The following is a 25158-nucleotide window of genomic DNA, read 5'->3' on the forward strand; positions in this document are numbered from 1 at the left end:
CCACCTTACACCCATTAGGATGACTGCTATCGAAAAAAACAGAAAACAAGTGTTAGTGAGGGTGTGGAGAAAGTGGAACCCTTGTACCCTATTGGCAGGAATGTAAAATAGTTAAGACACTGTGGAAAAACAGTATGACAGTTCCTCAAAAAATTAAAAATAGAGTTACTGTATGGCCCAGCAATTCTTCTCTTGACATATACACAGAAGAATTGACAGCAGGGTCTCAAAAGATATTTGTACACCTATGTTTATCGCAGCATTATTCACAGTAAAATGTGAAGCAACCCAAGTGTCTGTTAAGGAACTACTTTCTCAAAGGAACTTAATAAGTGTTATAATTTTTGGTAGAATGTTCATATCATAAATTGGAATAAAAATATCCCCAGGGTCAACATGTTGGTGGGGGTTAAAACAACAAGAAGGGGTATATGTCAAAATTGTCTGCATCCACCCCTAAACAGGCCACTGCCTAAAGTCTCCATGGGAGTGTGGCTCCTTAGGAGTTCGTATTTAGACCATTATGTATGAGGCAATTTGGCCCTGTTTTTTGTGGATAGCACGTGAGTTAGCTCCCAATCTAGTGCCTAACATCCTGGTTAACATGTTATTGCCATTAACTTTTGCTTTAATTTATTTTCATCAAGTATTTCTGATACTGGAAGTGTACCTTTTTTTTTTTTTGGTGGTACGCGGGCCTCTCACTGTTGTGGCCTCTCCCGTTGCGGAGCACAGGCTCCAGATGCGCAGGCTCAGTGGCCATGGCTCACGGGCCCAGCCGCTCCACGGCATGTGGGATCTTCCCGGACCGGGGCATGAACCCGTGTCCCCTGCATCGACAGGTGGACTCTCAACCACTGCGCCACCAGGGAAGCCCCGGAAGTGTACCTTTTAAGAAAATGAATTTATACTACTTGATCTTTAAATATGGAAAGATTGTCTAATTTAGGAAAGATGAATATTTTAAAAGCAGCAAATAACTTTAATATATACTTCTTCCTTTTTAGTAAACATGTTTATGGCGTACTACAGCAAGTTCCCTCCGGGTATACACTTTGATCTACAAGTGCTAAATAACCTTCTCAATTCTTTACTCAAACATTGTTTACTGAGAGAAGTATTTCAGGTCATGAGCCTCAGCATAATGGTTAAAATGCTGGTAAGTAACCTGAAAATATATTTTTCTAATATTTTAAGTTAATTTATCTGTTATATTTTTTGTTTGTATAATTGAGCAGTTACATTTCTGTTTGTTGAATACTTCGTAGAGAACACTTGTGTTTTTCAGCATAAACGAATTTGAGAAACTTAAGGTGTACTGAAAGAAGACATGAAAATGAGTGTAATTTTTTTGTTTTATGCAGCCTGCTCTGAAAATATTACTAAAAACATTTGAGTGTGTGGCAACTATGAAATTAAGGAATGCTGTACCTGCTTTAATTGATATCTTTTGCAAGGTATGATTTCATTTTATCCCTTTTATTCTCTAGTACTGAATAACCAAGAAAATAATGATTTCTGCTTACACTCTTAAATTGCCTTTTACTCACATTCTTAATGCCAAAGAATTGTTTTCAGAAATGTTCTTTTTCTCCCAAAATAGGGTTTATAAACAGACTCCAGTGACTGACAGATCTTCCCCTTAATTAAATAGTTGTAAGCACTTGAGGTGACTTCTTTCAGCTTCGTGAACTGTCCTCATCTCTACTTCTTAAGGATGATTAAAGAAAGTTTTCTTTTTCAAAAAGATGTGAGGTCATATATAACAAAAGTAAATACACAAATCAATGTATAAATAGGACATTGTTACCAAACAAAGCAGATAGATAAGAATATGGTGGCAAGGAGTTAATTTTCTATTTGGCATTAAGCAAAAAGAAAAACAAAAAATTTTACAGCTTTTTAAAGGTATATTAAAATTTTTACTGTTGTTGAATATTTCCTAGTATTTGGTACTACCCAGCCATTCATTTCAGAATAGGCTTAATAGCAGGAAAACACCCAATTCTCACCCATTCTCTTTAGGAAGCAGCATTGGAACCACTCTAGCAGATGAACAGATATTTCAGTGAATACCTCTAGTTCCACATTACAAAACTTGACAAAGTTACTTGCCTGGAAACTTTTTGAATCAAGAATTACTCAAACTTCCAGTTATGTAACAAATGAGTCACGGGGATGAAATGTACGGCATGGGGAATATAATCAGTAATAATGTAGTATCTTTGTATGGTGACAGATAGTAACTAGACTTATGGTTATCATTTTATAATGTACAGAAATATCAAATCACCATGTTGTGCACCAGTAACTAATGTAGTGTTGTAGGTTAATTATACTTCATAAAGCAAACTCAGAAAAAGAGATCAGATTTGTGGTTACCAGAGGCAGGGGGTGGGGGGATTGGGAATTGGATGAAGGTGGTCAAAACGTACAAACTTCCAGTTATCAGATAAATGAGAACTAGGGATGTATTATACAACATGAAGAATAGAATGAACACGGCTGTGTGTTCAATATGAAAGTTGTTAAGAGAGTAAATCCTGAGAGCTCATCACAAGGAAAAAATTTTTTTTCTTGTATGTATATGAGATGATGGATGTTCACTCAAATTACTGTAATCTTTTCATGATGTACGTAAGTCAAATCATTATGCTGTACAGCTTAAACTTATACAGTGCTGCATGTCAGTTATATCTCAACAAAACTGGTAGATAGATAGATAAGTTTAAAATTAAAAAAATAAAAAGAAATTACTGCTCACCTGTAGTCATTGTAGAAAACCTCAGTTTAATACCTCTCAGGAATTTTATCATCAGGGATACAGTACAACCACCAGTGCTATACTTACTAAAAGACAGAATGAGCACCAAATGAGGTACAGCTGATAAAGTGCTTGAGATAACTTGGAGAACAGGAAGAATATTCAAGTTTGCATTCAAAAGTATTATTTTCATTTTTGCTTTAAATTCTTGATGTAAGCAGTCTTATTGTGGTTCTCAAATATTTGAAGAAAAATATGCTTCAAAGTTTTAAAATGAATTTTAATTCTGTTTGCCTTCATGTTTCATTTCTTCCATCAGTCTGTTAGTTTTTTCCACACACATTGGTTTTGACTCTTTCATATTTTTATGAGAATGACTACTGTTTTCCCTATTCTACAGCTTGTTGAAGCTGGGATGGTACTTGATCCAGAACACTTTAACTATATTATTAAGCTTTTATACCAAGTACAGGCTTCCAAGCAAGAAATAACTGAAGTTCTGGAAATGAAATCCAGGTAAGAAGAATTATTATAATTAGGACTAAAATATATGTATTTTGGTGGGGACTTAAAAAAGGATGAAGGCAAAGCACTTATTATTGTTCATATGCTCACCATAAGCCCTTCTCCTTCTTTTGGCTATGGCCTAGTCACACTGTCATCAGCTGCTTCTAGCCAACCCTCCTGGCCAGCCTCACCAGATCTTTTTCAGTACCTGATTTCATCTCAGTACCTGGCAGATCAAATGTAAAGTCTCCCTTGCTCTGTTTCACAACTTACTTGATTCTACTTAATGCACTCTCTTATGTGTATACAAATTACTTTAATTCTTTTTTCTCTTTCACTTCTTGCCACATTAACTAAATAAAATATTTTAATGTCTCTCCTTCATTCTTTTTATTGATTGATTGATTGATTGATTGATGCGTTGGGTCTTTGTTGCTGCGCACGGGCTTTCTCTAGTTGCGGTGAGCGGGGGCTACTCTTCGTTGTGGTGCGCGGGCTTCTCATTGCGGTGGCTGCTCTTGTTGCAGAGCATGGGCTCTAGGTGCCTGGGCTTCAGGAGTTGTGGCTTGCGGGCTATGGAGCGCAGGCTTAGTAGTTGTGACGCACGGGCTTAGTTGCTCCACAGCATGTGGGATCTTCCCAGACCACGGCTCGAACCCGTGTCCCCTGCATTGGCAGGTGGATTCTTAACCACTGAGCCACCAGGGAAGCCCTCTCCTTCATTCTTTCTCTCACTTGTTCACTTTCTCTATTCAGTTTATGGGCCTCCAAAGGCCTTAAAAAAAAAATACCCTGTGCTAATTGTAAGAGTAGTACCATAATATACCTGTATTGAGAAAAAGGAAAGCCATGACTTCTATAAAATTTTTTATTATGCTGTCACATACATAGAGAAAAGTATACAAATTTTAAGTATTTAAATGAACTATAACTTTTTAACAAAATCAGATTTGATAAAGTGCAAATGATATCAACCACCAAAGTCCTTGAGAGTGCCCAGAAAGCTCCTTCAGAGGAGCTTCCAGAGTTGTTTTTATCTTATTTCTTATTATCCTCTAGTACAGAGGTTTCCAAACTTTCTTGGTTCACAGTGTCCAGAGGCCAAAATAAATACATTAACAGTACCATTTATTAAGTAGTTAAATCCAAACAATATTAGCAGTTTGACAGTGTCTGACAGATGTCGCTTGAAAATTTAAAATAACCTGAGGAGCCCCTGTGAATTTGCTCTCTGCTCTGGATGCCATAGTGCAGTTAGGGAGTTTCAGCTCTAATTATACTACTTCCCTTCAAACACCAGCATTTAAGGTACATTTGAGTTCTTCAGGTTCTATGATTTTTTTAATTCCTTTACCTAGTGATAGTTAATAATATTTATGTTGCATATGAAAATTATGACAATTTATTTGGTAACCCCTAATTTTGAAAATTGTATCCTTATGCACTCTTCCCCTTCCTATGTGCTTGCTTCAAAATAGTTACCTTGTATTTTTTAGGAGGTATTAACATTGGTGACCTATTTATTAGTGAAGGAAAAAATTTAAAAATAACTCTGGGTGGCTAAGAGGCATAGATCATGGTTGGGGATATGGACCCAGCCCTAAGGCAGAAGGAAAAAGAAATTTAGTATTTATTATTTTATATTTGAATTTATATTTCCTGATGCTCTTTGAAATAATTACCCGTTTCTAGACAAGGGAAATGAATTTTAATGGACATTCTTATTTTGATTATAATTTTTAGTTAGCTATTGTTCATTTGAAAGGCTTTCACTTTCAGTGGATAAGGCTACTACAAAGAATTCTGCTATTTATATTCAGGACATCAGTGAAAATTAAGGTGTGTATATAATCTAGGAAATTTGTTAACATACATTTAATGACTTTAAAAATAGTATTTTGAAATAATCTTAGATTTACAGAAATGTTGCAAAAATTAGTGTGGTGAACTCCCATGTTCCCGTCATCTAGCTTCCTTTCATGTTAACATCCTACATAATAATAGTGCCATTATCAAAACTAGGAAATTAATTTTGGTATAAATCCATTAACTCACTACAGATCATATTGCACTGTAGTAGGATGCACATGGTTCAGTATATCTTATTACTGGTTAAGTTAACCTTTATCACTTAGTTAAAAAGATTATCTGCCAAGTTTCTACACTGTAAAGTTACTCTTTGTCCTATTGTAATGAATAAATATCTTGGGGAAGAGATTTTAGCATTATGTATTATGCTGTTTCTCCTCAAAACTTCATACATTAATTTTAGTATTCTTCAGTGGCTCTTTACTACAGATTACTACTGTGGTATTTACCCAATGGTGATTTTGTATTTTCCCCATTTTTTCTACATTAAAAAATTTTTTATTTATTTATTTGGCTGCACTGGGCCTTTGTTGCGGCACGCAGGATCTTTAGTTGCGGCATGCAGGATCTAGTTCCCTGACCAGGGATCGAACCCGGGCCCCCTGCATTGGGAGCGCTGAGTCTTAGCCACTGGACCACCAAGAAAGTCCCTTTTCTACATTTATTTATTTATTTTTAAATAGCATGCTTCCTTTATTTTTAATAGCTATTATTGCTGGGGTTTTTTAAAAATATTTATTTATTTATTTATTTGGTCACACCAGGTCTTGGTTATGGCAGGTGGGCTCCTTAGTTGCAGCTTACCAGCTCCTTAGTTGTGGCATGTGAACTCTTGGTTGCGGCATGCGTGTGGAATCTAGTTCCCTGACCAGAGGTCGAACCCAGGCCCCCTGCATTGGGAGTCCGGAGTCTTAACCACTGTGCCACCAGGGAAGTCCGTCCCTTTTCTACATTTATTAATTGGAATTTTTCAGTAAAGAAGAGCTGTCCCTTCTCCATTTGTTTACTTATTCAAAATTTATGTCAGTGTGAACTCATGGCTATTTATTTTATTCTATGGGTTATTTATAATCTAATAATATAGTTATTTATTTTGTTGCTCAAATTGTTCCAAATTTGACCTTTGGGAATTCCTTCAGGTTTGTTCCTACATCCTTTCATCATTTTTTTTGTTTGTTTTTCTACCACTTTCGTGTTATTTGAAGCCACAGAGTTAAGTCTCATCTTCTCTTTTCCCTGCTCCAACATTGGCAGCAACCATTTCTCCAAGGAGCTCTGGTTCCTTTTATTAGAGAATGATATTTCAAATCCAAGACCTGAATGTGTTCATTGCTGCTAGAGTATCATTGCAGCCAGGTCTTCTCAGTGGACAGGGCTAGGAAATATATGTATGTATACACAACATACATACACACACAAGATATATATATATTTATTTCTCTATTTTTATGTATATTACAAAAACCATGAGTACATACTGATAGCTTGATTCGCATCCAGCACTACAGGTTCATCTTAGCCTTCCCTTTTTCATATTTATAAATTCTTTCTCCAACAGTGAGAAACCTGACTCTAATTGTCTACAATATATTTGCTCATTTATTCAGTCTTACGATCCACAAAAAATAATTTCAGAACTGCTAACCCATACCTCTGTGGGAAAAAAATTTAGTACATTTTTAGTATAAGGTTATTATAGTATTCAGCCAAAATATTGCTTCCTAAGTTACTTTGTTTAGTTCTTTTTTTTCCCCTATGCCCATTCAATGTGGTTATTCATTTATAGACCATTTAGGTTTATTTATTACTGTTTGTATTATATTTTCAGTTATCCCACATCCTAGCTGGTTTGAATTATTTAGGGAAGTATGTGAAAAATTGCTGTCTGTTCTAACAGTCAATGCTGTACTAAAAAGATGAATGAGAAATGTTGCTCCAGCTTACTCCTGCTCCACCGTTTCCATTTCGTCCTTCTCTCTACCCCTTTTCCACCTACATACTGGAGGTAACCAGTCTTTCAGTTTTATCCTCTTATAATGAGCAGATGTGTATGTATTTTCTTATATCTACTTCTTTATTACATATATAGTTTAGAAAATAATGAATACTCCTTTTTTTTAATTTGCTTTTTTTCACTCAGACAGTATATCCTGGAAATCAATCTAAATCAGTCCATAGAGAAATTCGTCATCTTTTAAACAATGCAAAGTACTCCATTTAATGGATATACTTTAGGTTATTCAATCAGTGATGGGTATTTAAGTTGTCCCCAATATTTTGCAATTTAAAACAATGCTACTGCTCTTGGATTGGAAGAATTAATATTGTTAAAATGACCATCCTACCCAAAGCAATCTACAGATTTAATGGTATCCCTATCAAATTACCCATGACATTTTTCACAGAACTAAAACAAATAATCCTAAAATTTATATGGAATCACAAAAGACCCAGAATTCCCAAAGCAATCCAGAGGAAAAAGAACAAAGCTGGAGGCAGAGCCCTCCCAGACTTCAGACAATACTACAAAGCCACAGTAATCAAAACTGTATAGTACTGGTACAAAAACAGACATGCTGATCAATGGAACAGAATAGAGAGCCCAGAAATAAACCTACACACAGTTAATCAGTTAATCTTCAACAAAGGAGGCAAGAATATTCAATGGAGAAAAGACAGTCATTTCAACAAGTGGTGTTGGGAAAGCTGGACAACTTCATATATTTAAATCAGTAAAGTTAGAACATTCCCTCATACCATATACAAAAATAAACTCAAAATGGTTTAAAGACCTAGATATAATGACACCATAAAAATCCTAGAAGAGAACATAGACAAAACATTTTCGGACATAAAACGTAGCAATAGGGCTTCCCTGGTGGCGCAGTGGTTGAGAGTCTGCCTGCCGATGCGGGGGATACGGGTTCGTGCCCCGGTCTGGGAAGATCCCACATGCCGCGGAGCGGCTGGGCCCGTGAGCCGTGGCCGCTGGGCCTGCGCGTCCGGAGCCTGTGCTCTGCAGCGGGAGAGGCCACAGCAGTGAGAGGCCCGCGTACCGCAAAAAAAAAAAAAAAAAACAAAAAAAAACGTAGCAATATTTTCTTAGATCAGTCTCCCCAGGCAAAAGAAATAAAAGCAAAAATAAACAAATGGGGCCCAGTGAAACTTAAAAGCTTTTGTACAGCAAAGGAAACCATAAACAAAAGACAGCCTACAGACTGGGAGAAAATATTTGTAAACGATGCGACCAACAAGGGCTTAACTTCCAAAATATATAAACAGCTCATACAACTCAATATCAGAAAACCAAACAACCCAATCAAAAAATGGGCAGAAGACCTAAATAGACATTTCTCCAAAGGAGACATATAGATGGCCAACCTGAAAAGATGCTCAACATCGCTAATTATTAGAGAAATGCAAATCAAAATTACGAGGTATCACCTCACACCGGTCAGCATGGCCATCACCAAAAGGCTACAAATAATAAATGCTGGAGAGGGTGTGGAGAAAAGGGAACCTTCCTACACTGTTGGTAGAAATGTAAATTGGTACAGCCACTATGGTGAACAGTATGGAGATTCCTTAAAAAGCTGAAAATAGAGTTGCCGTATGATCCATCAATCCCACCCCTGGGCATATATCCAGAAAAGACGAAAACTGTAATTCAAAAAGATACATGCACCCCAATGTTCATAGCAGCACCATTTACAATAGCCAAGACATGGAAGCTACCTAAATGACCATTGACAGATGAATGGATAAAAATTAGGAACTTGTCCTTCCTTTTTAATGCTCTGGAATAATTTATAAAGCATCAGGACTAATTACCAAAATTGACCCCATAGTTGGCTGTCACACAGTATTCTTAGTTTAATGGAACCCTCCTCTTTTCTCCTTTTCTTCTTCTCCTCTTCCCAGTTGCCAGTGTGCTGCTCCTTTCATTTTTGTCTTTTTTTCTTTCCCACAAGCTATCTGTACATTTCACAGATTGCTTTCTTTAAATCATACAAAACTTTTAAGTTCCTCTGTGTGGTTTGTGTTCTAATATACCCAGACAGTTTTTTTCTTAGCATTTTCAAATTTAGTGTGGACTTTGTCTTTGTAATGGTAGTTCTTAATCAATGTTAGGTCCCTCTGGTAGTTTCCCTTTTTGGTTCTCCCCTACAGGTATTTTTGTTTGTTTTGTTTTGGTCAGTATTTGCTTACCACAAATCCTTATGGACCAGTGAGAGTGAAGTGGGAGCAGTAGAGATCAAGTGCTGAGATTTAGTTTTTTTTCTCTTTTTATTCACAATTATTTTAAAGTTTTGACATTCTCTGTCTTCAAGTTAGGATGAAGGTATGATTTCATGTGGAATTTGCTTTTTCCTCCTTGTTGCCTGTGGTTTAGGAGGAAATAGTATAAAGTTAGGTATCTGCGCAGTTGCCATTTTCTTCAGCGCTGAATAATTTTTATAGTATATTACTCTCTCTTTCTCCAGTCTCTTAGGTATAAATTATAGAACAAATGAATTAGGAGCAATATTGACTTTTTGGGTGATGAACATAATTAACCCTTTTTTATTGTTAAAGGTTACAGATGAGGCAGTTTATAAAGAACTGGAAGTGTGATTTAGAGTCAGCCTTGAATGAAATAGAGGTATGTTGCTTATCTTTTAAATAAATTTCTGGGATCTCCGAAAACCAATAACAACAAAGAAACTTTGGATAGTAACCCAGTTTTAGAAAAGTTTTACAATGCGGCTGTTACACAGAGAAAAGAAGGAAAAGAAGTTTAATTTTTTGCAGGTTAATACTTTGAAATGCAAACATAATTTCTAGAGTTGTGAACTGTTCTAAAAATAATTCTAGAAATAGTTCGGTTTAAAATTAACTTATGTTAAGCCATAATAATCTATAGCTTAGCCTTTAATTCTTGTCACTAGGCAGACTCCCTCAGTGCACAAATGACTTGGCTTTCTTGTCGAGATCCATAGGTGGCTGCAGTATGTGACATGACGGGTAAAGCCAAGGTCATTGTGCACTCTCCAAGCATTTAAAGTCTGGATAAGAAATAGAGGACTTTCAGGATGACTGTACTTTTTAATTTAAGATCATTTTTGTACTCATTCTAGTAATTGTTGATCTAGTCTAAATTAGAATTTATATCCTTGAAACAATTTTTTGTTGGCATGGGAAACTTTCTTAGTTTAGAATTGAAAATAATAGGAAGATAGTAAGTTTACTGAAATTTACTTTGTAGTGCCTTTTGTAGAAGAAATGTAATGCCCAAAATTATGTGTGGGCTGCAAATCATAAATGGCCAACTAACTGTAAAATGCAATCTCTAAAAGTAGTAAAATAGTATTGCTGTGGAAGTAGCTCAAATCATGCTGCTAATCATCTGTTTTCCTTAAATCTATCTCCACTGTGTAGTTCAGGTTTGAGGGTGACATCATTAAGTACATTAGGAGCTAGATAATTAAAACAAGTGTATGTTGACATCTGGAGCTTATAGAGGCATTGCTATGGACAGAAAAGCAAATTGTACAGTAACATGTTACTGCTGTTGTAACACTTGTCGGTAAGTTTATAAGATTTGCAGAGATTGTCTTATTAATTTCTGTATATCTAATGCCTGCATGTGCCTACCCCATAATATGTTTGCATAAATGACAACTTGCATTTTTTGTTTTGTTTTTAATAATTCTCATAGCATTATAAAGAAAAAGGTGACTGGACCAAATTGGGAAATTTATACATGAACTTAAAACTGGGCTGTGAAAACTTTGCAGATTTCCAGAGATTTTGTGCTTGTATTGCTGAAACACTGACAAAAGACTGTAAAGAAGAGAGACCAAGTGTTCCATTTTGTGAATTCGCTGAAACAAGTAAATGTCACTGTTTTGGTCTGAGTATTGTGGGTTAGGGTGATACAGTGTCCTTTATTATTGATTGATGGATTGACTGGTACAATGTTCATAACATATAAAGCTCTTAATAATCTCCATGTTGGGGATAAGTTAACACTGCAGTTTTTAGATACTTTTCCTTCTTTTTATAAATTTTTCCATCTATTTATTGTTAAATTAGATTATAATGATAAAAGGTCAATAGAATATCAGATGTTTCATGTTCTTATTTTTCTTTTCATTCAGATTGGTAAAACTATTGCTAAGAAATTGTAGTGGAGCATCTGAATTTTTGAATCATTAAATTGTTACTATCTTCACTATTGCTGTGTCAACAAAATTCGTATATTTTTGAGACCTTTCTTTTTACATCAGCTCTTCACTGCTATATTCTCTGTCAGGGTCGGCAAACTGTAAAGGACCAGATTTTAGGCCTTGCACGCACAGTATGTAATCTGTGTCACACGGTTTTCTTTTCAAACAACGCTTTAAAAATAAAAACCATTCTTAGAAGCTCATAGGCTATACAAAAACAGGCCACAGGCCAGATTTGGCCCATGGGCTATAGTTTGCCGATACCTGGTCTTTGTGGTAATATCACTGATTCCATATTAAATTTGCCTTTTCCATCATTCTAAGTGACTGTTTCACTTTCTTCCATATGCCTGCTTTGTGTTTCAGTTAGCAAAGATCCACAAAACAGTGAAGTAGATAAAACTTTGCTGGGAAGAATCGGAATCAGTGCTATGTACTTCTACCACAAGATGTTGCAGTGGTCCAAGGTACTTCACAAAATTTTATTTTGACTTGGTATATAGAGTGTTAATTTAAAATATTTGAGCAGAATATAGGTTAACCCTGAAACTTTGCTGATAATTTGCTAATTTGCTAAAAATTTGCTAATAATCATTATGGGTGGCAAATTGAAACTTACACAATAAGTGAATTATTAGGTGGTATGTTAGGCAAATATGGAAAGGAGATGGCATGAGAAGAATATCTGTGACTACTATGAAGAATCTCAGTATGAGGAACACGTAGGAAGCTGTGCTAAATACCGTATTTATTTGAAGCACCTTTCAATTCAGAATTTATTTTGCCAGCTTCTGAGTATTGGTGGTATTATAATTTTGGAAGCTCTCTCTTAAGATGAACCCGAGATACTAACAATGAACAGAACTCTTTTAAAATCACTTCTTAGGATCCTCTGGAATACTGTATACCATATATCTTCATGTCTACCTTTGAGGCTTAGCTCACCATAGAAGTGGTGTAGTGATTCTAGACCATATTGTACTATCATTGTTTAGATTTCCCTGAGGTGGTGGTGGAGTTATAGATTCAATAAAGTTAAGTAAAGTGAAGGACAGAAAAATCCAAAATAGGGAGCAAAGTGCTGAGGGATGGAGAGTGAGATGGTTGAGAGTGGGGTTACTATTGAATCAACTATTAAAATGTATCTTTTATTCCTTCCTTCTTTTTATAAAGAGGTTATTTCACAATTGAAATAATATTTAAGGACATGGTCACTCAGGTACACATACAAAATTCATGAATTTTTTTTTAAAAAGAAAATAATTTTTAAATAATCATTGTACAGAAGGTCTCCAGTCTCCAGCATCTTGTAAGTGGTTTAGCACTTATTGTGTGGTAGGCCTGGGATGGGCAAAATGTACCTTGGCTCCGCTCTCACATTCTAGCTTAAAGTCTATCATAGCATTTATTTCTTGGCTATTTAATGCTTGAGAATTTGAGGACTACCTAGTTAGAAGACCCTTTTTTAAAACTCAGACTGATTTTGCTGAAATTTTAGAGTATGTTTTAATTCTATTTGGTTTCTTTTTAAAGAGTTATTTTTGATATGGAACATTTTTTTGTGTGTGTGCTGTACACGGGCCTCTCACTGTTGTGGCCTCTCCCGGTGCGAAGCACAGGCTCCGGACGCGCAGGCCCAGCGGCCATGGCTCACGGGCCCAGCCGCTCCGCGGCATGTGGGATCCTCCCAGACCGGGGCACGAACCCGTGTCCCCTCCATCGGCAGGCGGACTCTCAACCACTGCGCTACCAGGGAAGCCCGATATGGAACATTTTTTAAGTCTTTATTGAATTTGTTACAATATTGCTTCTGTTTTATTTTGGTTTTTTGGCCATGAGGCATGTGGGTTCTTAGCTCCCCAACCAGGAATCAAACCCGCACCCCCTGCATTGGAAGGCGAAGTCCTAACCACTGGACTGCCAGGGAAGTCCCCTTTATTTGGTTATTTTTATTTAGGATATAAGCGGTTGGTGAATTTGTGCCCTTTTCTTTTCTTTTTTCTTTTTTCCTGGCCTGCTGCGTGGCATGTGGGATCTTAGTTCCCAGACCATGGATTGAACCCGTGCCCCCTGCAGTGGGAGCACGGAGTCTTAACCACTGTACCGCCAGGGAAGTCCCAATGCCTGTATTTTTTTTTTTTTTTTTTTTTTGCATTACGTGGGCTTCTCACTGCTGTGGCCTCTCCCGTTGCGGAGCACAGGCTCTGGACGCACAGGCCCAGCAGCCATGGCTCACGGGCCTAGCCGCTCCGCGGCATGTGGGATCTTCCCGGACCGGGGCACGAACCCGTGTCCCCTGCATCGGCAGGCGGACTCTCAACCACTGCGCCACCAGGGAAGCCCCCCAATGCCTGTATTTTAATTTTAAATGTTAACTGTCTTATTTAGAATGAGTATTTTATTATCTTACTTAGCATGAATTTTTTAATGAAACATTCCATTTTGAACATAAAAGTAAAACCATTGAAATTAAACTTAAGGTATCCCTTGAAAAATGCACTCATTTATACAGTCAGATTGAAAGTACTTTGACATCATAATATGCATCTGACTCAAAATAGCATGTAATATAATATAAAACAAGAGTCTGAAAACCAAAAGCCAGATCTGGCCCACAGCCTGTTTTCATACAGCTCATGAGCTAAGAATGTTTTTTACATTTTTAAAGATTTAGAAATTTAAAAACAACCAAAAAGAATATGCAGCTGACCAAATGTGACCTGCAAAACCTAAAGCATTTACTGTCTGGGTTTTAATGGAAAAATTTTGCTGACCCTGGTATAAAATAATAACACATGTCCAATTTCTGATGTCCACCCTAGAGACAGCCTTTATGTAGACAATGTGAAATAATTAGCCTATTGACTCAAAAAAATGATTTTCAGACAACAATTTTATCCCCCTTTTTTCCCTTTATCATTCTTTATCTAAATTTCATATGAAATAATCTCCTTTTCATTGACTTTCCCTCCTGGATCTCAGGGTGATCAACAGAAGAAGAGCAAAAACATATGATGGGTAGCTTTCCACGTTAAGGCATGAAATCCTTTTGTCAAATGAAATCTCTAGAGGAGGCACAGTGAATAAAACAAATGAAAGGAGAACCAATGAAAGGGGGCCCAGTGGTGGGCGTGGTTAATGAGACAAAGCCTGGCTTGCTACCCTTCCCTTTCCATCTTTGTGGCTGAGCAGGAAAGGGCTTAAGGAGAGAGTCTTAGAGCAGTTTGACAACCATCAGTCTAGAATTATTCAAATTGCATAATTGGCTTCTATATAATTATCAGTGACTTTGTACCTCTATAATACTCTTAATGATTGATACTCAGTGGGTTTTTTTGTCTTTTTTTTTTAACTCTAGGGAAGGAAGGTCTTAGATAAACTATATGAATTAAAAATACATTTTACAAGTTTAAAAGGACTTACAGGGCCTGAGAAGTTAGCACCGAGATGTCAAATTGTGAATATTGCAGCAGAAATTTTTCTAAAAAGTGGAAGCCTAGATGGTGCCATTTGGGTATTAAGGGGTAAGTTCTGATATATGCCAGCATGAAATAATTTGTTAAGCTTGTTATAAATTCTTGGTTTTGTAGTTACCTCAAGTTGATATTGAATTGTGGGTGACAATTTGGTCTAAACCCCTAGTGATCATGTGGGTAGGAGAGGTTGTTATATAAAATGAAAGGAGAATGTTAACCTAGCTTTAAAAAGAAACTGTGTGAACCTTTGCTGAAAAGTTAGTTCTTACTTTGGCCTAAGCACTGTATAGATGCTTTACCTGATTATCTCAATTAATCTTCATAGAAACCCTATGAGTTTGGAATTATTACAATCCCCATATTATTGATAAGAAAATGTTGTCAGAGACAGTAAGCAGCTTGCCCCAAATGACATAACAAGTAAGGAGTGGAGGCCGGATTTAATCCCAGACAGTCCAGCTTCAGAGCCCAAGCTTCAGCTACTGAGACAGGGAAATCCTGATTGCAGTCTGCATAACTCTATCTTTGCATGTGCTGACAACCATGGCTCCAAACCAAGACAATAAAGATTATTTCCCCTAGTAAGTCAAATCATCTAACAGAAATTACCATGAAATTAAGCCAGCAGAAGCAACTAAGGTTAGTTTGGCATGAGGTAAATAAAATTTAGAGAGCACAGTAGTAGCACAGCATCTAATGTAGCTTTGGCTACTTGGACCATCAAGCAGATTTTATTTGATAAAATGAGATAGATAAGAATGAAGAAACTTTGAGAATCTCAGTTTAGGTGGAAGATGGAATAAATTCACAAGTAAATAAAATAGAAAACTTTTATACTAACACACAAAACTAACATGCATACATATTCATATATACATAAAATACTGTATTTGTTCAGTGCTGAGGGTTTATGGAATATAGAGGTTGTGATTAGACTTCGAGATCAAAAGCTTGTTGGAAAAGTTTTTCTTCAACTTAACAAATGTAACCAGTGAGTTTTCCTAGGACGGGAAGATTAATCAAAATAGAAAGATACCACACAAAATACAAATATACAAATACAAAATAGAATGTTTATAAAAATAAGAAGTAGCAAAATGCAAGCCAGAGCTCACAGGCTCTGTGAGAAAGAAAAAATATGGCAAGAAATGGAAAGGGTAAAATAGTTGGTAAAAATGGGCCTGGATGATCTTCTGCCTAAAAGTTTCTGGCAAAACTAGTCTTTCTCAAACTAGAGACTGGGGGAGGGTTTGTGGGAGGGGTGTGGAGTGGTCTATGGAGATTTAAAATTTTTACAATTTTGTTGTTTCAATTTTGAGATTATCTTTTTAAATTCTATCAGTTATAAACACAGGATTTTCATTTGCAGTGACCATTCCAATTGAAAGTCATTTTTCATAAGTAAAATTTTATTTCTTTGAAAAAAAAGGGCCCACAGAAGTATGTTAAGTTGTCCCCAGAATTTTTTGGCTCTTCAAAGGTTCTGCAGTGAACAGGCCACTCTCAAGAAAGGAAATACAAATGGCTTGATCTCACTTGTAATAAGTGAGAGTAATACTTGTATTAAGAGAAATAAACATTAAAATCCTAAACACCTGTCAGACCAGCAAAGATTAAAGTTTTGTGATATGCTTTTCGTGAGGGTATAGAGAAATGAGCCTCCACATATATTGTCTTTAGGGGCTTTTTGACAAAATATCTGTCAAAATTTAGTAATGCATATTTCCTTTAATCTATTAACTCCATTTCTAGGAATTTGTCCCACAAACACATTTATATTTGTATACAGGGGTATGCACTGTAAGTTATATGAAATCTCTTTTTTAAACCATCAACAATGATAACAAAGAATTCCAGATAACTTAAGTGTCTGTTAAGGGTGTACCAGTTAGTGAAACTGTGTGACAGCCATATGATGGAACAGAACAACGACGTAGAGCTGCAAATACTCATTGGAATGATCTCCAGGATTTACTACAAGTGAAAAAAGGAATGTGCTCAATGGTGTACACAGTATGCTACCACTTCTGTAAAAAAATAAAATGGATACATACATACTTGCTTTATACCCTTAAAATACTTGCAGAAGGATGCACAAGAAACTAGTAATGGTGGGTGCTTCTGGGAAGAAGAATTGACTGCTTGGAGGACAGGGATGAGAGGCATATTAACTTGTTACATATTTTTTCTATATTTTTTCCTTTTAAAATATGTGCATTTATTACCTACTAAACTTTTTAAAGAGGGGGTTTACATACACTTACTCATATTTGAGAAATGTAGAATATTTTATACATTTTTATTTAATGGGTGGCAGCCATTATGCAGCAGTCCCCAACCTTTTTGGCACCAGGGACCGGTTTCGTGGTAGACAGTTTTTCCACGGTGGGGGGGCAGGGTCGGTGGGGGAATGGTAATGCCAATGATCGGGAGTGGGAGATGAAGCTTTGCTTGCTTGCCCGCCGCTCACCTCCTGCTGTGCGGCCCAGTACCGGTCTGCAGCCCATGGGTTGGGGACCCCTGCTCTATTGTTTGGGCCTTACACATTTTCACTTTCACATTTTAAACTCTTTTTCAGCATTGGTACCTTGTATCCTGGCAAATGAACAACAAATTCCTACCTTGCCTTATACCCTTACCAGCATTAAAAAAAAAAACAAAAAAAAAAACAACTTAAAACTATAATTTTATAATTAAGGTTTGGGGGCTGAAAAATAAATGTCTTAACATTCTAGAATACAAATTTTGTAAAAAAAAATTTATATGTGCTATTGAGAAACTGCTCTTGAATTTTAAAATAACTTTTATTGCCTTTATATAAGTAATACATGGTTATAACGATTTAATAATATGTTTTGCTTATCCACCCCTTCTTATTTCTCTATAATGAAATATAGAGAAATTTCTATAGAGAAATAAGAAGGGGTGGATAAGCAAAACCGATGACAAAAAGTCCTTATTCAGCCACCCACCCAGTGTTATAAATAACACTACAGTGTTACTATACAGACTCTTTAGTGCCTTTCATTTTCATCAGGCAACATCTTTCTGTGGACATCTTTCTGTGAAGGAATATTCCTCTATAACATCACTTAATGGGCTGCATAGTTTTCCATCTTATAAACAAATATAGATAAACATAGATACATAGATATGTCCATGAGTCCACTTTTCTTGAACTAGCTGTTTTTTAAATTTCTATGATAAACAAAATCCCTACTAAACATCCCTGCTAAATCTTAATTATGCCCTTAGGATAAATTCTGATGGAATTGCTGGGTAAAGGTAAGAACAGTTTAAAGCTTTTTGATAAATGTTGGCAAATTTGCCCTTGTTGCCATTCAGATTTGCAGCAAGTTATTTTGAGTTTATTAGAAAGCCTCCCTTTGTGAGAAAATCCTTAGAGAACAATTGCATAGGTATTGTCTATACAGTCATTGTCCTGTTAGGGATCACAGGTGCACATAAACAGTCCAGATGTTAGTGCCCAATTTTATGTTTTTTAGTTACGAGACAGACTGGCGCACTTCAGTTTATGCAAACCCTAATCTGGCTATTCCGAACGTTGCATTCCAGGTGTTACCTCTGTGAATAGAATACAGAAGTACTCTACGCCTTTAGAAGTGTTGTACTAATTATAGTCATCTTGCCAGCATTTCAAGATGCGTATTATGAAACACCCTTGCCAAATTCATTATTATTTTTCCTATTTCTTTGTTAGTTTGACAGGATAAAAGTGATATTCACTGGTTTGTTTTGCATTTAATTGCTTATTAGAAAATTTAACTATTTTTCTTTTTATTTCTATTTGTACTTATTCTTTTGTGACTTACCAGTTCACATTCTTGGTCTGTTTTTTAGTATTAATATTTCTCTTCATTATTGATTTAATCAATTTAGGAGTAAATTAATGAAGGTATCTGTCTAAATGAGTTAATGATTGTAAAGCACTAATATTTATAAAACACTGCCTCGTAGGTAGTATAAATCAAGTCAACCAGTCAAGTGAGCTCTAGTAATTTAAAAACAAGCTCCTACTTTAAAGTTTTCTACTCGATACTTAAGTCTTTATTTTGGCATTGTATGCTTGAATTATCAAATCTTTCTTTAATACTTTCTGTATTTACTGTGCTGGGAAGGCCACAAAAGAAAAGGATTGACTCCTGCTCTTACTCCTGTTGAAAAAGAACACAGGAACGTGATTTGAATGTTACATGACAGCGTTTCATTATGTGTCTCATTATGTGTATAATGATTGAGGGAATTAGGTAAATGGTAAGATGCTGACATTTCTAACATGTTAACACCTCCGTGTTCTATACTACAGTCTCCTATTTTTCTCAATGTGAAAATCAGGGCAGAAATTAAGGAACTTCAGCATTATAGGTAATATTCTCTTTTCTTTAAGCTGTGTGATGGGTACCTAAGGATTCTTTTTATTATTTTATTATTATGCTTTTGTAACTTCCATATGTTAGATATTCCTCTGTACATAGCAAGTATTTTATTTAAAAATTTTTAAATAGGCAGATATTGTGGGGGAAAGCTGCTCCCCAAGAATACCAAAACTAATTAAATTATTCTTTACTGTAAAATTGTTTAAGTTGTCTACACAAACAATATTTTACCTTATAATGTATACTCATTATAATCTGAACATTTTGTCATATAAAAATAACCATTAACTTCAGAATCAACAACTGGTACATTTAGAAAAATGAAGAATTAGTAAAAAGGTAAAAATAACAAAATGGTCATTAGTTGCATCTTCTTAGGATGATGATCATCACTATATAAGTTGTTTCTAATAAATTTGAGCTATGGTTATCTTTCTGAGTACACATATTTAAGTTTTTCCACTTTCTCCAAAAGATACTTAAAAACATTTGTTGTGATTATACTGTTAAATGTAATTTTCATGGTGTAAAGTACTTGTACTTTTTCTTTTTGTAAGAGTCAGAGTGGGTCATCAATACACCACTGTGGCCTTGTGATAGACTGGATGTGCTCAGTCGGCATAATCTGCTCTGTACAATTGCAAATGAAATTTTAGCGAAGAGTCTTTACAGACAGACATTTGAAGTTTTGCAAAATCTACCAGGTTTTCAAAATTCTCAAGGTATGTTTTTTAAAAAGTCTAGCTTAATTATCTCTGGCCCATCTGGTATTTAATAAGAAACAGTTCTCCACCTGTTTTGGTTGAATTTTATATTCCAGCATATATTTTTAATGATGTTTTTTGTGAAATGTGTTCTCTGCAAATTGAATATGCTTTCCTGATGGTTTAAAAAAAGAAAAAGAAAAAAACCTAGAGATGCTTATCTTTTGTCAGCAGTTCCTACAAGGAGCATTTCGTCATTCCTTTTCTAACCTCTGTCAAGTCATCAGCAATCAATGTTAAGTGCCCCCAGCAAGCTTTATACTGTACCTTAAAATAATTTTTTGCATTAGCATAATAAAGAATACCTTTTCTTTGATCACTTAACAAACATAGAACATAGTTTCCATTACCTTGGAACATAGGAAAACATGAAATAAATGGAGGAAATTAAGCAGATGATGGGTTCAAAGAAAGAGAATGCCAGTGTGGGCAATGGCGGGCAGTGCTCTTGAATGCTTGCAAGTCATATGAGAGAGTCTGTATGAAGGGAAACAGCAAAAGCTTTGGGTCAGGAATGAGCTGGGCAATGGGTTCAGAGTGGTGGGTTAATGTTTAATGAAAACATAAACTTGAAGGCCTCCCCTCAGTGCTTTATCACTCTCCATTTTCCCATGTATTCCACTGAGATACTGTATTGTCATTAACATTCTTATCTAGCTCCTTAAAGGCAATTGTTTTCTTTATCGTGGTATCCCTGGTACAATGGCTGCTGTAGAACTGGCTTTTGATATACAATTATCGTGATAATGAAACAAAGTATAATAGTGAGATCAAACAGATAGTTGTGTCAGATTTTGGAAGACCCCGAATGGCAGGCTAAAGGAATTTTCTTCTCTATGTGTAGTAAGGGGTTACTGGAGTTTCGGTGCCAGGGCGTGACATAATGGAGTTGGTGTTTTAGGAAAGTTCCTCTGGTGGTAATGTTTAGAAAGAGACTAAAGGTAAGGAGATAAATTTCCTGATAAGGCCTAGACCACTAAAAAGTCCTAAAGTGATAAAGACCTAGAGTCTAGGTCATAGACCCACCTGACTGAATATAGGGGATAAAAGAGTTGGAAGTATCCAAGGTGACTTCACTTTCTTCTAAGTGAAAAGCAGAAAGGAGTAGACATACCCAAGAAAGGAGGTTTTGGGTTTTTTTTTTAATTTGAGAGTGAATATTTATGAGTGGATGATTTATTTTTAGTCATGGGAAAAACAAGTCTGAGGTCTGCACTGTAGATAGAATGCACACAGAACCGTGCAGATGCAGTGACACTTGAGGACCATGGACAGAGGTGTTAATGTAGCCTCTGAAATCATATTCCTTTCACATTCTCCAATACAAAGTGAATGAACCGTTTTGCTTTTGTTGAATTTTTTGTTTCTTTGTTAACTTAGTATGTAAGATGATTGCATTTTGGTGACTCTGACTCTTATAGCAGGTAGGAAGGGGCCAAGGAGAGTAGAGGGGAAAGGAGTAAGAGAGAAGTTTGAGAAGATAGATCAGTTTCACTATATCAATGATTTTTTTCTTTTCAGAAACTGTGGAGGTCTCACAGTACAGCCTTCTTTTTAATAAACTTCTAGATGCCTGTATAGAAAGCAACAGTCTTGGTATATCATCCTCCGTAGCAGAATTCATGATTTCAAAGAGCATCCCTATTGATTTTCCCTTTCTTAGAAGATTAATTACTTCTTTAGGAAGAAGTTGTTTATGGCTCAAAGCCAGAGCCCACTACAAAAGTAAGTTACATTTTAAAATTTTAAATTTTGATATATTGGTTTTGAATTTGGTTTTCTAACTTGAAATCTATGTATAATATTCATGGCGGGGCATTAAATATGTAAAAAGAGCAGTTGATACACATTTAAAAATAGTGGTCTAAGTAGATTTGTGCTCTTTTGAAGCCTGTTATTTCTCATTTCTTTTTTTTTTTTTTTTTTTTTTTTTTGTGGTACGCGGGCCTCACACTGCCGTGGCCTCTCCCGTTGCGGAGCACAGGCTCCGGACGCGCAGGCTCAGTGGCCATGGCTCACGGGCCCAGCCGCTCCGCGGCATGTGGGATCTTCCCGGACCGGGGCACGAACCTGCGTCACCTGCATCGGCAGGCGGACTCCCAACCACTGCGCCACCAGGGAGGCCCATTTCTCATTTCTAATTGCTATATTTTTATTTCTTTCTGTATTGGCATGTCCACGGGAGGATATGAAAAGGAAATAAATGACAGAATTTGTACCAGTTTGGCATATTTTATAAATATATAGGAGTAAACCAATTGGTAGAATGAAGCTTAAGGAATACATATTTATCCCTGGTATATCCCTGATCTTTTTGGTTAGAATATGTTATAACAGGCACATGGGAAGTACAGAGGGTGTCATTACAATGCAACATGATATATAACAGTTTTTCACATGGCTCCTAGTAATGTTTACAACTGCTCCTCTCTAACGAGTAAGCCTAGAAAACGAATACTTTCTCTAGTCCCAATCTCCTTGCAAGTATTTTAATTAGAAAACAATTCTGTGTAGAATCTAGATCTAGAAAGGCATTCTTTTCTGCCTTCATGCAGTAATTTGTCTTAAATTTCCATTTCTACCACCATCAACTACATGACAAACATTTGAGTACCTACTCTGTGTCACCACTGTGCCAAATGTGTCAAACATCCCAGCCATCCTACACCAACAAAAACCTCTCTGAACTTGGAAGTGTTTTTCATGTTCCCAGCTGTGATCAGTTTAGCAAGTGGTAACTTTTTTTCCCCAGTGAAATGGGAAAGAAACTATTAGTGTGCATTACAGGTAGTAAGATAACATATTATTTGATCAGATTTTCATTTCAGTTACATGTATTCTTATATGTGTGCTAGGGCATTATGTAAAATGTATTTCTTATTGTAGGTTACAATAAAAAGTTTTGAAAGCAGAATTTTTATAAAAGGATGATCAGAAATTTAGAGGCAAGGTGGAATTATTTGTTCATAACACCTCATTTCAATTTTGTGGTTATGTTACAACTCCTTATACTATTTCCCTGCAGAATGCTAGAAATCACACCACAAAGTATATATGTACTATTTGCTATAACTTCTTGATTTTAGTTTTTAGAATTGATGTTAATGAGGTATTTTTTTCAAATAATTGTGCAATTTGGGAAAAATGCCATCAGAAGGCATTTATATGCCGCAGGAATAACGTGTTTACTTGGAAACATATAAATGAGATTTCTATGAATCTTTCTGTTTTTTAGTTGAAAATAAAATTTTGTATTAAAACAGCTAAACTTAATCATTTAAAAAAATTTCAATTGACAGCTTTATTGAGATATAATTCAAATGCCACACAGTTCACCCATTTAAACATGTACAATTCAATGGTTTTAGTGTATTTACAGAGTTGTGCAACCATCACCACAATCAATATTAGAACATTTTCATCAGGCCGAAAAGAAACCCCATATGCATTGAGCCACTCCCCATTCCCCCAAATTCTTTCAACCCTGGTAATTATTTAGTTTTAAAGACTTTTTTAAGCGATGTGTTAAAGCATTTAATGCCTGAGTACAATTCAGTACCTTTCTTATTAGCTTAACACATCTATGCTTAATTTCATATGTAGTGAAACTTCCGGGACTTATGCAAGTGAGGTTATAGGGTAAAGAGTATTTTTGTTTTGTTTTGTTTTTAATATACCTGAGTTATAAAATGAAGTGAGTCATTTATAGTCACTGATCAGTCTTCAGAACATCTCATTTCCTGACAGTGTTGACATTTAAAATATCAGTGGAACTCTCTTTGGATCTATCTTCACACACAGGTTAACACATGCTAGGAAAGCCTTTCAGTGCCTTATAATCACATCTAGTAGTACATATTTGATTCTGAGCTTACAGTTAATTTTTCATCAAGGCACTGTTAAGGCTGTAGTGCCAGTGCCTTTGTTTTGCTTTTTTCTTTAATATTTTTTACAGCTTTATTGAGATAATTTCACATACCATAAAATTTACACATGTGAAGTGTACAGTGCATTTTTATTTGTTTGTTTATTTTTGGTTGTGCTGTGTCTTCATTGCTGCACGCGGGCTTTCTCTAGTTGCAGCGACTGGGGGCTACTCTTGGTTGAGGTGCGTGGGCTTCTCATTGTGGTGGCTTCTCTTGTTGCGGAGCACAGGCTCTAGACATGCAGGCTTCAGTAGTTGTGGCACACGGGCTCAGTAGTTGCGGCTCATGGGCTCTAGAGCACAGGCTCAGTAGTTGTGGCACACGGGCTTAGTTGCTCCGCAGCATGTGGGATCTTCCCAGACCAGGGCTCAAACCCGTGTCCCCTGCATTGATAGGTGGATTCTTAACCACTGGACCACCAAGGAAGTCCCTACAGTGCATTTATTTTTATTTTATTCACAGAGTTGTGCACCACAATCTAATTTTAGAACATCTTCAACACCTCTAGAAAAAGAAACACTGAACACATTTATATTCACTCCCCATTCCATGTATGTTTCCCACCCGACCCAGCCCTAAGCAACAATTAATCTGTCTCTATGGATTTGCCTGTTCTGGGCATTTCACGTAAATGGAATCATTCAATTTGTACTTTTTTGTGACTGCTTCTTGTACTTAACATAATGTTCTCAAGGTTTCAATGTTTTCAAGATCCATATCATTAGCCTATATCATTATTTCTTTTCTAATTACTGAATAATATTCCACTGTATAGAATTTGTTTGTCTATCCATCAATTAATGGACATTTGCTTTGTTTGCACTTTCTGACTATTGTAAGTAACACTGCTGTGAACATTCACATGCAAGTTTTTGTGTGGGTGTATGGTTTTCATTTCTCTTTGGAGCAGAATTGGTGGCTCGTATGGTAAATCTATGTCTAGCATTTTGAGGAATTGCCAAACTGCTTTCCAAAGAAGCTATCTGTTTTACATGTATATTCCCACCAGCCATGTATGGAATTTCTAGTTTCTTCACATCCTCACTGAGTTTTTTATTTTAGCCTTCCTGGTGGATATAAAGTGATACTTCACTGAGGTTTTGATTTGCATCTTCCTAATGACTAATGATGTTGAGCATCTTTTCACATGCTTATTAGCCATTTGTATATCTTTGTAGAGAAATGTCTATTCAATCCTTTGCCCATTTTTTTCTTTGTACTTTTTTAAATTGAGGCGTTTTTCTTC

The 25158-nt window shown here is 36.1% G+C and overlaps 1 protein-coding gene across 1 annotated transcript in view; it reads left to right on the top strand.

Annotated features, from left to right (window-relative positions):
• TOPAZ1 (testis and ovary specific TOPAZ 1) overlaps nt 1-25158 on the top strand; it is a gene marked incomplete at both ends in the record, with an annotated part of 69372 nt that overhangs the window by 38519 nt on the left and 5695 nt on the right. Inside the window, 9 exons of the mRNA XM_079714017.1 lie at nt 1008-1159; nt 1365-1457; nt 3165-3280; nt 9716-9782; nt 10839-11013; nt 11716-11816; nt 14708-14873; nt 19780-19944; nt 21508-21711. Coding sequence (XP_079570143.1) covers nt 1008-1159; nt 1365-1457; nt 3165-3280; nt 9716-9782; nt 10839-11013; nt 11716-11816; nt 14708-14873; nt 19780-19944; nt 21508-21711 — 1239 coding nt within the window. The remainder of the gene's footprint in view (nt 1-1007; nt 1160-1364; nt 1458-3164; nt 3281-9715; nt 9783-10838; nt 11014-11715; nt 11817-14707; nt 14874-19779; nt 19945-21507; nt 21712-25158) is intronic.

This window comes from Hyperoodon ampullatus, assembly GCF_949752795.1.
Source record: "Hyperoodon ampullatus genome assembly, chromosome: 10".
NCBI classification, from domain to species: Eukaryota; Metazoa; Chordata; class Mammalia; order Artiodactyla; family Ziphiidae; genus Hyperoodon; species Hyperoodon ampullatus.